The following is a 13,460-nucleotide window of genomic DNA, read 5'->3' as shown; positions in this document are numbered from 1 at the left end:
TTTCAGATAGATACTTAATTCTGCTCCCCACTTCTGGTGTCATTTTTTATGTTTAATCTCAAAGTGAAGGTTGGATTTGACAGCATGGAGGGAGTCAGCTGCAATAGAAAGCTTTGTTGCACACTTGGTGGAGAAATGTTTCATGCTTAAGTGCAGCTGAACCATGTGATATAAACCTGGAATTAGGTGGGAGGTTGAAAGCTAGTGATGAGCAAAAATTTGTGGACTTGAAAGCAATGAAAAAGGGAATATCTGTTACTGCAGTTGAAGGTAAGTATCTGTTAGAAATATGAAGGTTCAGAGTGATGCACCAGAAAGAAGTATTAAGAGCAAAATTCTGAGACAAGATATAAATAAATTTGCTGTTGAAACAAACTATAACTTTTGTCTTAATATGAAGCTGAAACCTTAGCCACTTATAACCTATAGTTTCAATCTTAAAATTCATACTTATTGCTGCTTACTTTATTTGATGTTTGATACACTTACCTTTGGGGTTGCTATTTCTTGTGTTCAGACTAAAGAGTTGCCAGTTGTGTTTTTATGTCATTACATAGACTTTTTTCGTATTGTACTGGTCAGGTCTGTATCTCTTTGAGCATAAAGATAAAATAATTGTAAAAGGATATTCTTTGATAGATTGTTTAGGCAGAGTATTCATGATGAAACTGTGTAGAATGGATGGCAACTGCCTGTTGTGGAGACTTTTGAAATGTCATCCTCTACACTTGTGTTTCCACTATGGGCAGTTGCTGTCCATTATATAAATTTTCATCAATTGTAAGAGGACCTTTTACTGTGGTCTGTGGGTGCAAGGCTCAAGCCCTGGTCTGTGAAATTATTTCTGCTTCATAATTTGGTATAGTGCCCAATTAGTGGAGCCATTTAAGCTGAATAAATGATGAGTCAAATTATTTGTATACATGTGTGGTTGGTCTATTGTGCTGTGCACCTGTGTGAGTGATATTGTTTCAGATATTTTTATCATTGTGATTCATTTATTTTGTATGGTTACTTGAATAACCATATTTGCTTTTATTATTTCCACTGTATCATCTGGGGTCACTTTAGAATGCATTAGCTGCAGGTACAAGAGTTTTTGGGGATCATTTTTTCTGAGCACTTGTGTGAAGATGTTTATGTGATTTTCATGTCATGTTACCTCAATTATGCATGAAGAAGTAGGCTTCATTACATTATCAGTTTGACATACCCTCCAGGAAACTTCAACTATTGGATGTGAACATCATTATCAAACTTATTTTCCCCATATACTATGCTGAATGTGTTTAGTTTAGTGTTGGAAGTGTTCTTTTCAAAATGAGTCTAGATTATATAAGGTCATAAGTTTATTGAATGTCAGTGTAATAAAATGGTTAAGTTTATCTTTGACTATCTGGATCATGTTGTGTTTCTCATTGACATTTTGAAAATAAGGTAAGAATGACAAGTGAGCCTTCCTATTTCCAATAAGGGAAAGTTTCTCTGCTTTGGTCATTTCCACCTTCACTTCATGTGAAAGCAAAGAAGAATATGTAGTAATATATCAACCACACTATATCTGCCATATTCATGTCTTTCACATGATGTCAGGGTTTATCAGGCCAGATAGGATACAACAGACATAGTAATGATCAAGAAGTTATTTATATCATCATTTTATTTATAAACAACAACTTGTTTTATTGTGAACTAGAATTAGTAAGTGAATTTAAATGTTATCGATTTTATATAAGCAATTTACAAGTCAGATTTTATGATAAAAATAATATATTGTTTGTTTGTTTGTTTTTAATGTTGGTTATTTATTATATTATTTTATTTGAATTAACTTTACAATTATTCAGAAGAATTACAAACAAAATAATAAATGTATAATGGCAGGAATAATCTAGAGTTCCAGAATTTGAATAATTACTAGGGAAATTTAAACTTGTTTATGCAAAAGAAAGTAAATCATGACAGTTCAGACATGTGTGTGTGTTTATATAAACATAATTTTTGTGTATTTGTACATGATTTATTAGGCATTTAATTTTCCAAATAATTTTGATAAGGTTGTAATCAGTTCCTACATTCATTTGCATGTAAACTTATAAACATATGAATTTTAGAAATTTGAAATGATTTTCCAGTTTTTACAATTTTTGTCATCTAAAACATTTACATCATTATTTTAAGTAGTTTCATCTGCATCATTATTATTTATACCATACTTTTGTATTATGCTGTAATCTCAAAAATTAATCACTTATTAGCAACATTTTGTGCAATTGCATGTGAGTAATAAATGTGAATAATTACTTTGGCATTACTTTATCATTTGTACCCCTGTAGGACAACAATAAACCTTTAGATTTACAGAAATAAAATCAGTGGTTGATTTCCTTCAGTGGCCACAGCAGATAGTATAATGTGGCTTTGCTATAAAAATAACACCAAAACATGCATTCATTTTTTATTCTTACTTGTTTAATACTTGTGATCAATTAAATTGCATACATGTATTTCATGATTAAATTGAAATCTTATTTCTAGTGGCATAGTTAGATGTACATTTCACAATATTACAGTAAATTATTGTTGCCTGTACATAAATGTAAATTTTCTAATTCATAGTAATTCCTTATGTTTAGATATGTGTGGTTTTCACTTTTTATGTACATAGGCTGTGTAAGAACCTACTTTTTATTCATCATGTGTTTCAGTTTTTTCTATTATGTTAATACAGTTGTAGAATTGTGCATGTTATATAAAACTACATTTTACTACACATACATTTTACACAATGTATGCAAATAGATGTGTAATATTAATTTCTCTTATTTTGTCACACATTTCAAACTTTTGGTTGCATGTTTGTTTATTTATTTTGAATCTTTTAAAATTTAACATGTTTTATTGTAAACCAAATTATCATAGTATACATTTTATAATACCTTAGGTTATTATTTAATTGATATACACAGGGTTTTAATTAGATGCCAGATAAATCACTAGCTCACTTCAGCTAATTATTATTTGCTTACCAGGCCACTGTGGTTTTGTATTTATTTCTACTAGCTTGTTTTATGTTTGAAGGACTTATTCATCAGAATCACTTTAATTATAACTTCTTTTACTATTTAATTGCCTTAAAAACTGTTTTTAAGTAATTTTGAACACTTATAATGCTATTAGGCAAGGAAGAAGCATAGAAAGTATAACATACACACATATTCCTGTTGGCTAACCAGCTTTAGGTACATGCTGTCTATTTGCTTGCTGCTCCTCAATATATATATAATGAAACACAATGTTACTGTTCCTGATTAAGTTATATTTGTATAAAACAAAACTTCTGGTGCATATAAAGTGACTTTATATATTTGTTATTTTTTATGCTGTAATGTCTGTTAGTAGTATTATTTGAAAAGAGGCCTGAAAATGCAAGAAATGATGTTTACAATATTCCTGATTTTAAAAATCTTCAGGGGAATATGCCTCTAACTATCTAGTGGGATTAAGTCGGGGTATGATGTTGGACCTTCAACCTCAGCTCCATCTCACTGACAGGGTTACTCATCTATATTAGTAATATCACCAACCTATTTTTAAAGATAATGAAAACCCTATGTATTTTAGGTGTGTTATGCTGTATTTTGCATTAGATGCTATAATTGTTGCTATATTTTGTGATTTTTTTCCAGAAACCTGTCTTAAAGCAGATATATATAAAAAAATTCACAGTGCATGGAATGATTTAGAAAAAATCAGCTGCAAACATGGAGTTCCCACAGTTTCTGGTTACCTTACCCATTCCACAGGAAATCCTATCTCTATGCTTCGTGAAGTTCAAGAATCTATTGTTGATTCTATTGAAGAGGAGAAAATTTCAAAAAGGAAAAAATCTTTAGATGAAGATAATTTAAGACTCAGTAAAAGACAGACTGAGTGTGCCTTTCGATACAGAGAGATTGCTGTAAAGAAACATCATAACTACATCCAAATAATTCTTGTGCCAAACACAATACGGAAAAATGCCTTAAACCTGGAGGTAAGTTTTAGTTTAGTAATGAACAACTTGTATATTCATGTGTGTATAAGAATCTGAAAGTATAGGTGCACAGCTGTGTCTTTCGTGTTTTTCAACTATAAAAGTAACAACAAAAAAGCCTATATACAGAAAAAGAAATATAAAGCAGACAGCAGAATCCATTTAACATTTTGGATAAAGGGGTTCATTGGTAATTTTCCTATTCATTATTGATATATTAATTATTCTTTTCAACCTGCATGCATGGGTTGTATTATTCTTTGTAAATAATTTTCTGTTTTATCTAACTATATTTGAAATTGATAATATTATAAAACTTGTTTAATTATGGCTCTTTTCTAACAATTAATTGACCAATTTGTACTAATCAAACATTTATTTTAGTATACTTTCTATTATATTTTAGGTTTAATATTATGTAGCTAGAGATATGATGATCATTTTCACATTTGTTGAATACATAAAGAAGACAACTATAACAGTGTTTGTTTTCAGCATTATTATTGGAATATGTGTAATCATACTGAAATATTGTGTCTGAATGTAATGATGGTTTGTCTTTACATTGATCCATATTAATGGTTTCAAGCCATCCAGTTGTATAACTAAACAGCTAGTTAATTCTTATATGATATCTTACCTCCACTCACAGAAAGCTTTCTCAGTTAGTTCTGCTCTTGTTCCCTATCAGTGCAAATGTTTGCTTGCTGCTAGCTTTGTAATTTCCACTTCTTCCTACATATCTACATGCAAAGGATCATGCAGCAACCCTACACCAATAAGAGTATAACACCACTCCTATCATAATGAGCATCCTGTCTAATAATGCACTTATTAATTACTTCTCAATTGGCAGTCTTACTATTAAGAAATTTGTTTTGTGCTTGTGATTTTCATTTAGTACATTTTTGTTCAGTTTGTTTGAGTTTATGCTTTGTTAATATACACTCAAAGTTTCAAGTAGTTACAACTACCACTGTTGTTACTGCACCATCAGATTTACTGACCACATCTGTCAGGTCAGTTCCACAGTTATTGGTCAATGATCTGTAGAAAACTGTCTCATAGCATTGCCTAGTACATCTGATGGGTAGCATGAGGATTTGGGCACCCTTTTTCCCATCCTGAATATTGTTCTCAGTCACATGTTATATCAGGGGACTTTTCCAGGTATCCTTCTTTTCTTGGTTTGTTTGATTTTTGTTTGTCTCCTGTTTCCTATTGTTTACATTTGTCTTCCTTGGGGATGAATCTTTGGGTTAATATCTGGTTTTCCTTCTTCACTGAATATTGTATTTCATGTTTGTTGTTTTGGGAGTAACAGTTGGGGGTCAATATATTGGAGGATCATGCTTTTTATTTTCATATTGCAAAATACCTGTATTTAGACTCCCAATATTTGGAATCTCTTTATTTCTTAGTGTGGATTTGTCCAACCCACCTGTTCCTGTCTCAGTGGTTAACTCCCGACCTTCTAACCCTATGCCTCTCCCAACCTTTCATCCATCTGTATTGCATGATCATTAGTTGTTCAGCATTTGTTGTTGGTGACTCAGTATTCAGGTCAAGACTAGTAAAGAACAGATTTTTTCTCTTTGCCAACATTCAGAGATCATGTACAGTTGATTCATGGTATTCAAAGATTGTTTCCGAAGCTCTGACTCTCCGCTTTGTATCTTCCTCATTGTGTTGCCATTCAATCAGCCCTGCTCTGTAGGATCTCATTTCATTTCATACCAGCTTTACTTGGAGGCAATTTGGGATTTAATTCTCAGAAGTCCTATCAAACAAGGAGAATTTTCTCTTTTTCATTCCCCAAAATACAGGAAACTGGCACCCAGTGATCAGTTTGTTGTCTCTGAACTGCTTTATTATTGTTTCCAAGTTCATTATGGAGTTGTGCTTAATTTTCCATTTTTCTCCAATTCTAGTTCATTTTTCCAGCTTACCAACATCTTCATTAGGCCTTAATCAAACAGTGAAACTTTGTTCAGGATCCCTTGAATGCTACTCTTATTCTTCCCTCTCCATTACTGATGGACTTTGCCTGGTGGCTGGAGCAAATCAATACTACCACAGGGGTTTCTCTTCCTTTATATCATTGGGCTTGTCAAAACTTTATGGATGCTTCTCTTTCCAGTTGGGGAACATATTTCAACTGTTAAGACATTTTGGGATCATGGACTTTTACTGTATCCTCTCTCCATATTAATATTTTGAAGCTTCTTGCTGTTCAGCAAGCTGTCATTCACTTTCTGCTATCTATTCTGGAACAAGTAGGGAAGATCCACTTGGATAACTCAACGACAGTGTCCTTTATTAACAAACGTGGTGGCATATGGTCAAGGTACCTTTGTTTACAAAATTTGAATCTACCTTATTAGGCCCAGCTACCAAACTACCTTTTCTAATGTATCATATTCTGGCTGTGGATCAGTTATCCCAACCCATAATATTTCTACTGGTGTGCTTGTAATGGTGTCCACAATTTGGACACATTTACATCTTTTCCCAACACACAACTTCCCAATTTTTGGTCACATATTTATCATCTCATTTGCAGGTGAATACAGTTGATGCTCTCAGCAAGAAATGGTATGATTGTTACCAATATGCTTAGCTTCCTATTCAGCTTTTTTTCTGATGTTCTTTGAGTAGTTCTAACCACTCCTTGCCAAGTTAAATTGGTGGCACTGTACTGACAAGCACAGTTATGATTTTCTCTTCTATGAAAGGTGTTGGTGTCATTACCTGTTTCTCTCACTTTGTTTCCATGCTTCTGTTCCAGCCATACACTAGTGTGTGTCATCATTCCCCACCTACACTCTATATTCACATGTGGCTTTTGTTTGTCTTCATACCATATGATCCAAAATTTCCATGCATGTATTCTCTTTGATTTCCCATCCAGTTCAACCACCATCATTGGCCATTTATCAGCATAAATGGGATGCTTACCAATTTTGATCATTTACTGTCCATTTTCAGTTGGCTTCAGGATTAGCCTCTCTATTTCCTCTGTTGCATGTTACAGGTCAGCTTTGTCTTTCACATTTCAGTTAATCATATTTACTGCTGTGTTCCACACTTTTGTCCTGTCTATGTTATTCTATTCATTCACCATTGCTCATTCTCCTTGCCCTGCTTTTCTCCTGGATTGGAACTTCTTTCTCATTCTTATTTGTCTTCCATTTGAACCTTTATTGTCTGGCTCAACTTTCATTTAAGTTCTTGTTTCTGTTGTTGTTGTTGTTGGCATGTGATTGCTGTTGTTCTGTTGTTTCTGCAATTGGCAATCACTGTGTTTTCCTTCACTTTCCTCCATCTCCAAACTTTGTAACTATTTAGAGCCTTAATTACCTACTTTGCCTGGTCAGAGCTCTGAGATGGTATATGACATGCAATGCTCCCTTCCATGGCTCCCATGTCCAATTGCTTATTCATTGGAATCCTACCATTTTACATGACATTTCTTCCATTACTGTTATGGGTTGGATTCTTTGGTTGTCATTTTCTTCCCTTTCTTCAAAATGGTTGTCACCATTTTTTTTGTTTTTTCCATCAGTTCCATCACTTGACCATGTCCTTGACTGTCCATTTCCAAATTCTTGTGGAGGGCATCATCAGGACAGGTACAGTTACGACAGAAAGTGTTCGTACCCCTGTGTTGTGAGTAGTTTTTTCCTCATAACTTAAAAAATATCATGATTAAGATAATGAAAGTGTAGTATATTATAAGTATTATACTAACACACATCTACATAAAGGTTTATGTAAATTGAACAACAAATAAACTGTTTATAAACATATAACCAAACATAGGAGGGGCAGAAAGTGTTCATGTATCTACTTTAATGGTCAGGTGTGTAGCCTTTCAGGTGAATTACTTGGCAAAATCTCTCTTCATAGCCCTCCATGATTGTTTGACAGTATTCGACTGGTATTTTCTTCCATTCTTCTTTACAGAAGGCCTCCAACTCTTCAAGTTTTTCAGATGATGCTGATGAACCCTGGTCTTCAACTCGTGCCAAACATTTTCAATTGGGTTGAGATCGGGTGACTGCAATGGCCACTCCAGAACACTTATATGGTTCCTCTGCAACCAGGATTGCACATATTTCAATGTGTGCTTAGGGTCATTGTTGTGCTGAAAGATCCAACGACGCCCAAGCCGCAAGTTCCGAACATCATTCCTGATATAAGTGCCCAATATATCAATGTACTCTTCTTTTTTTATGATTCCGTTGATGTGGTGAAGGCTGCCTACACCAGAAGAGCTGAAGGAACCCCACAACATGATCGAGCCACCTCCGTGTTTAACTATAGGGACGGTGTTCTTTGGAAGATTTCGTTCCCCCTTCTTACAGAAAATATAGCAAACATCATTGTGGCCAAAAAGCTCGATTTTAGTCTCGTCTGACCAAAGAATACTCTTCCAATAGGTACAGGGTTTATCTATATGCTTTTTTGCAATCCTCAATCGTGCTTCTAAATGAACAGGCTTTAAATATGGAGTTCTTCGAGGACGGCATGCTTTGAACCCAGAAGAGCGTAACATTTTCGTAACTGTAGAGGTGTTTACTTCAACCCCAGTTTCTCTTACCAGTTTTTGTATGTCGTTACATGTTAAATGAGAGTTTCTACTAACTTCTCTGAGAACCTTCCTGTTGGTTCTCTCTGGAATTTTGGTGGGGCGTCCAGAACGAGGAAGGTTAGCAGTTGATCCTGTAAGCTTAAACTTGGCAATTATGCTTTAAACAGTAGATTTTGGCATGTTAAGTTGTGTAGCAATACTGGAAAGAGACACACGAGACTTGTATTTTACAATAATTCGGTTTTTTAAATCACTGGACACTTGTTTCCTGTTCGCCATGATGACCAAGCAGATAATGACGGAGAAAGTGCTAAATTGCCAGAAGTACATTTTTTGCTGGCAAAATTCCAATAATTATGAACCCGATATCTAGTTCTAGAATGGTATAATGTTGTTTATTTGTCAAACTAAACAAAATGTTTATGGGAATATCAGTTTTTTCACACGTTCTGAACTGTACAAATACTTTCTGCTCCACCTATTTTTGGTTATTTGTTTATAAACAGTTTATTTGTTGTTTAATTTAATAAAAATTTATGTAGATGTGTGTTAGTGTAATATTTATAATATATTATAATTATTAGCCTAATCATGGTACTTTTTAAGTTATGAGCAATAGACGACTCGGGGCGCAAGGGTACAAACAATTTCTGTCGTAACTGTATTTGGACTACACTGTGTACCTTTACATCTCACTCCTTTCATCACATGGCCATTTCATGCTCTGTGGGTTTCTACTTACCTCCACTCATCATTTTGATATCTTTGTTTTATAGTGACTGGTAAGTACTCAGTTTCTTTTCCTATATAGAATCAGTTATAAATTCCACTGTATGGCAAATGATTACTGACCATATATACTTAGTTTCAAATCTGCACTGTCTGTCCTGTGACTATGCTAGATGACTATATGCTGATTGATGTAAAGTATGCATTTATATCAAGAATTCATGTATGACAAATCATTGTCTGTCACACATTCATGTTATATACACCATAGAAATGGGATGTTCTCTGGGACCAATCGTAGTCATATCTTGTGGTATTTTGCTTCATAAATGTGTTTGCTCTAGATTGCACACTCATGGATATAAATGGGTAAAGCAAACAGAGATTACTGCTTATCTCTGATACTATGTGGCATTGAAGATCTTCCTGCCACAGGCCTGTTATAAAATTCTGGATGTTGCCAGGTGTTGGTTGATTAACTCCATCAGTGTGGTAGTTCTGATTTTTAAAATAGAGTATTGTAGTTACCCATTGCACTGTCTTTGGTGCTGCAGTCTTCCAGACTTTCCCCTTCTTCTCGTAGAGTATGAGAGTCCTTGCAACTTACCAGTTCCTAGCAGCCTATTTTCCTGAGTGTACATGATACAATTCTGTTTCAGAGTAGGGTGATGACATTTTGCTGGTGTCAAAGGTATGATGCTCTTTTTACCACAGACCTGATACTACCAGATGTTGGTTGTAGCACTCTGCCATATCTGTAAATATTGCAGTTTGACCCACCAGCTAAGACATTTCTCCTTCTTTCCAACCTCTAGATTTAAGTTCCCATTTGTTAAGGTGTTGATTGGAAATGATCTAGCTGCATAAGTTTTCCTCAACATGTGTTTGACTAGTGCCCTCCTCCTTTCACAGACCTAGAGATAAATTCCCAGTACTGCCAAATTTTCTGATGTAAATGCAACCCCAATTTATGGTCCCTCTTTTTACTGTCTGTTGTCTTTGCTTTGAAGATTAAGCAATAACTATACAACATGGTGTTTACATTGTGCTTTCAATTTTTCACTGACTCATCACTTTCCTCTGTAAACTACTAGTCAAGCTAGTATACTGTAGGCTAAACTGTGTTGCATGAACTCATCTTACTGATGTTTTCCATGTGCTTTTGCAGACCTTGCTTCTGCCAGCTCATGCATTAAAAGAATGGTATGTTGGAATGTCAGGTAAGAACCAACCCTGCTGGCAAATATGACAACCACAATGCAACTGGTGCATTGGATCATCTCTAATTTCATCATCCAGTCGCAGCACTTCTTGTCATCCTGCTGTCATCCTTGGTTGTGGTGAAGTTTGTTTGTATCCATCATTTTTTATCCTGACCACTGTATTTTCTTGGAAACACTGGGAAACTTCTTCCTATGATTAAGGATTATATATCACATCCACAGGCAGTTACACTTGCCATCTAAACATGAAACGTCAGCGACAACCTACTGTTCTTTATTCTGTTCCTCTATATGCCATCATCAAGTGTGGCAAGTTTTTGTCCTAATTGCTTTTTGGAATTAATAAAATTCACAAGTATTTGTTTGGTAGCTTGTATTACCTATTTTGTCACACCATGCATTATGGATGATAAGGTAAGATGCAAGTTTTCACCACATTAACACTTTACACAACTAATTGAATAGTTGGATGGTGAAGTTTATTCGATAGTCCATTTCAATTTCTTTTGGTACTCCATATCATGCTGGTCAATTTTCAGCTAACATACCAGCAATAGTTTTTGCCAGTGTAATGATTAGTGAATAAGCTTCATACCTCTTCATAATTAATGACAATTTGTGTGTATGTGTGTGTGTAGTGATGACCTCTTGCAGTCTCCAGAATTATCTTCTGTATTGACATCTCATCAGTTTCCTGTTACAGTTTATCCTGTTTTGAATGGGTTTTTCTCTAGGACCCACACACCATACAGTGTTAACACCAGCACTAAACATCATAACTCACTCACATTCAGAAAAAAAGAAGAAATACCTTTTGATGTTAGCACAACTGTAGGTTACACTTTGGTGCCCTCTATTCTTTATGTTGTGCAAAGTCATGCTGCAGATCTCTGGTAACAAAAGTATAGCACTGTCAGAATGCCACACTTCAACACATATTGTTGCACTAATAACTGTTCATAAAGGTGCCACAGGCTATTTACATCCATGTTACAGTTCTCTCTACTAGAATACAGGTGGGGCTTGACCATGTTGGATAGCAAGGAATGTCCTTTCTAAGGCAGGACCTCTAGTTGTTCCTGACACAAGAAGCATTAACTTTGGTATCCATCCATTCATGAAGTGTTTACTTCACAGTTAACTTTCTTTGTGGTCATAATAGTTATGGATTTAACTTTTACATGGTGTTTAAAGCCAGAATGTTTCATGATTGTACAATTTTTTCTCATGTGGCAAGATATTCTATCCATGTTTCCATGTTATAGTCCTAGATGATGGCCTATGACCAAGCTATGTTCATGGAATGTTCTAAGTTATCATGCCTTCTAGAATTGTAAAGTTTACTTACCACTTTAGCAAAGCATGAACTAACTGGAAAGTGAACCTCCAACCATAGAAGTAGTTTCATTAGTGCTTTATAAAGGTAACCATAGAAAGAAACTTTTTGTTATACATATCTGCATTTGGGAGCCATGAAGTTATGACTAATGTATGTGATTATGTGTACTCCATCCTCCAGTTATGGTAATATTGCTCCAAATTTGTTGTCACTGGCATCAAAATCCATGAGTAATTTGTCAATGAAGTGAACTATGACAAAGCCATATTCTTCTCGTACTGTTTTCTAGCATGCTATCATGCCTTCCATATTTTCATAGTCTACTAACCACTTTAATGAAACATGATTTACTTGGAAAGAGAACCTTGTTTCATACAGTGTCATTAGTATCTTACAAAGGTAACTTTAGGAAGCAGTTTTTCTTTGTTATAAATTTCTGCATTTAGTAGTTATGAACATATGAGTGGCATACACAATTACATATTCTCTTCTATCCTGGAACTGTGATAACACCTCTGACTCTGTTGTCACTGACATCAGTATCCAAGAGAAATGAGCAATCATGATACAGACAGGCCAGCAATGATGCATCCAGTAAACTATGCTTTAGGGATAAGAATGCCTGTTCAAAGTCCATGGCTCATTCAAAAAGCCAGAAATGGTACTTTTATCTTTGAGAAGTTAGCCACAAATAGTTAGTAGTATGATGTGAAATCAGGAAAGTTGACTTTTTTTGTCAATTAGTTGACAATTAGTCAATTGAAACCAATTAGTTTCAAGCCTGTCATATATACCTGTAAGAATATTATTTAAGGTTCTTTGACACTAGTTCAAATGCTTAGTCAAACACTAAAAAAATATATCATTTTAGTCCCTTGAATGTAAGCTCCTTGAAATTAGCTGGTGTATCACACAGATTGACTGCTAGAATGTGGAATTCATATAGACCATGCCTTGCAGAGAAAGCAGTCTTAACTGTGTTGTTGTCATTCAGATCAATCTGCCAAGATACAGATGCCCAATCCCAGATGTTAAACCAACAGGAGTCTTTTGGTGTTTCTAAACATTAGTTTGTTCAAAATAAAGGAAAGGTGTCCATTCAAGTTACTGCATTCACCTTTGAAAGATACACCTTGTGGTATCTTCCTTTTTTTTCCTATTAATCATTACTGAAAAGGCAAAGCACTTCACAAAAGCTGTATGACTCTCCATCATGCAGCACCTGTTGTACTTCAATACATGTGAACTCCGTAATGCTTCTTGGTAGTCAATATGGATGTTGCTGTGCCTTTTTATATTGTTCCAAATCACCATTTTTTGACCCAGTAATCATATGATCCCACCAACACATTAGAATATTTACTCAACAAATCACCGAGTTGCTTTTGCTGCATTTGTTAAAAATTTAAGTTACAAATATAACCCAACATTCTCAAGTGTATTGGCAGCCTCACAATCGCTCCTACTTAGTGCATTACTACAAATTCAGCCCTAGCATTATTACTAGTGTGGCTACTTTCACTTTGCTCATCACACCTA

General features: G+C 34.7%; 1 protein-coding gene across 5 annotated transcripts in view; it reads left to right on the top strand.

The window, feature by feature from the left end:
- The window catches only part of LOC143238212 (uncharacterized), a 74,969-nt gene that overhangs the window by 15,858 nt on the left and 45,651 nt on the right, over window positions 1-13,460 (top strand). For all 5 annotated transcript variants that reach the window (XR_013020459.1, XM_076478246.1, XM_076478243.1 and 2 more), the window contains exon 3: window positions 3,690-4,036. Coding sequence is in view for 4 of the 5 variants with exons in the window: in XM_076478246.1 (XP_076334361.1) it covers window positions 3,690-4,036 (347 nt within the window). In the remaining variant the exon portion in view is untranslated. The remainder of the gene's footprint in view (window positions 1-3,689; window positions 4,037-13,460) is intronic.

The sequence above is a fragment of the Tachypleus tridentatus genome, chromosome 13, assembly GCF_004210375.1.
Source record: "Tachypleus tridentatus isolate NWPU-2018 chromosome 13, ASM421037v1, whole genome shotgun sequence".
Taxonomy (NCBI): domain Eukaryota; kingdom Metazoa; phylum Arthropoda; class Merostomata; order Xiphosura; family Limulidae; genus Tachypleus; species Tachypleus tridentatus.
Note: the sequence above shows the minus strand (reverse complement) of the source record. Positions and strands in the feature narration are given on the sequence as shown.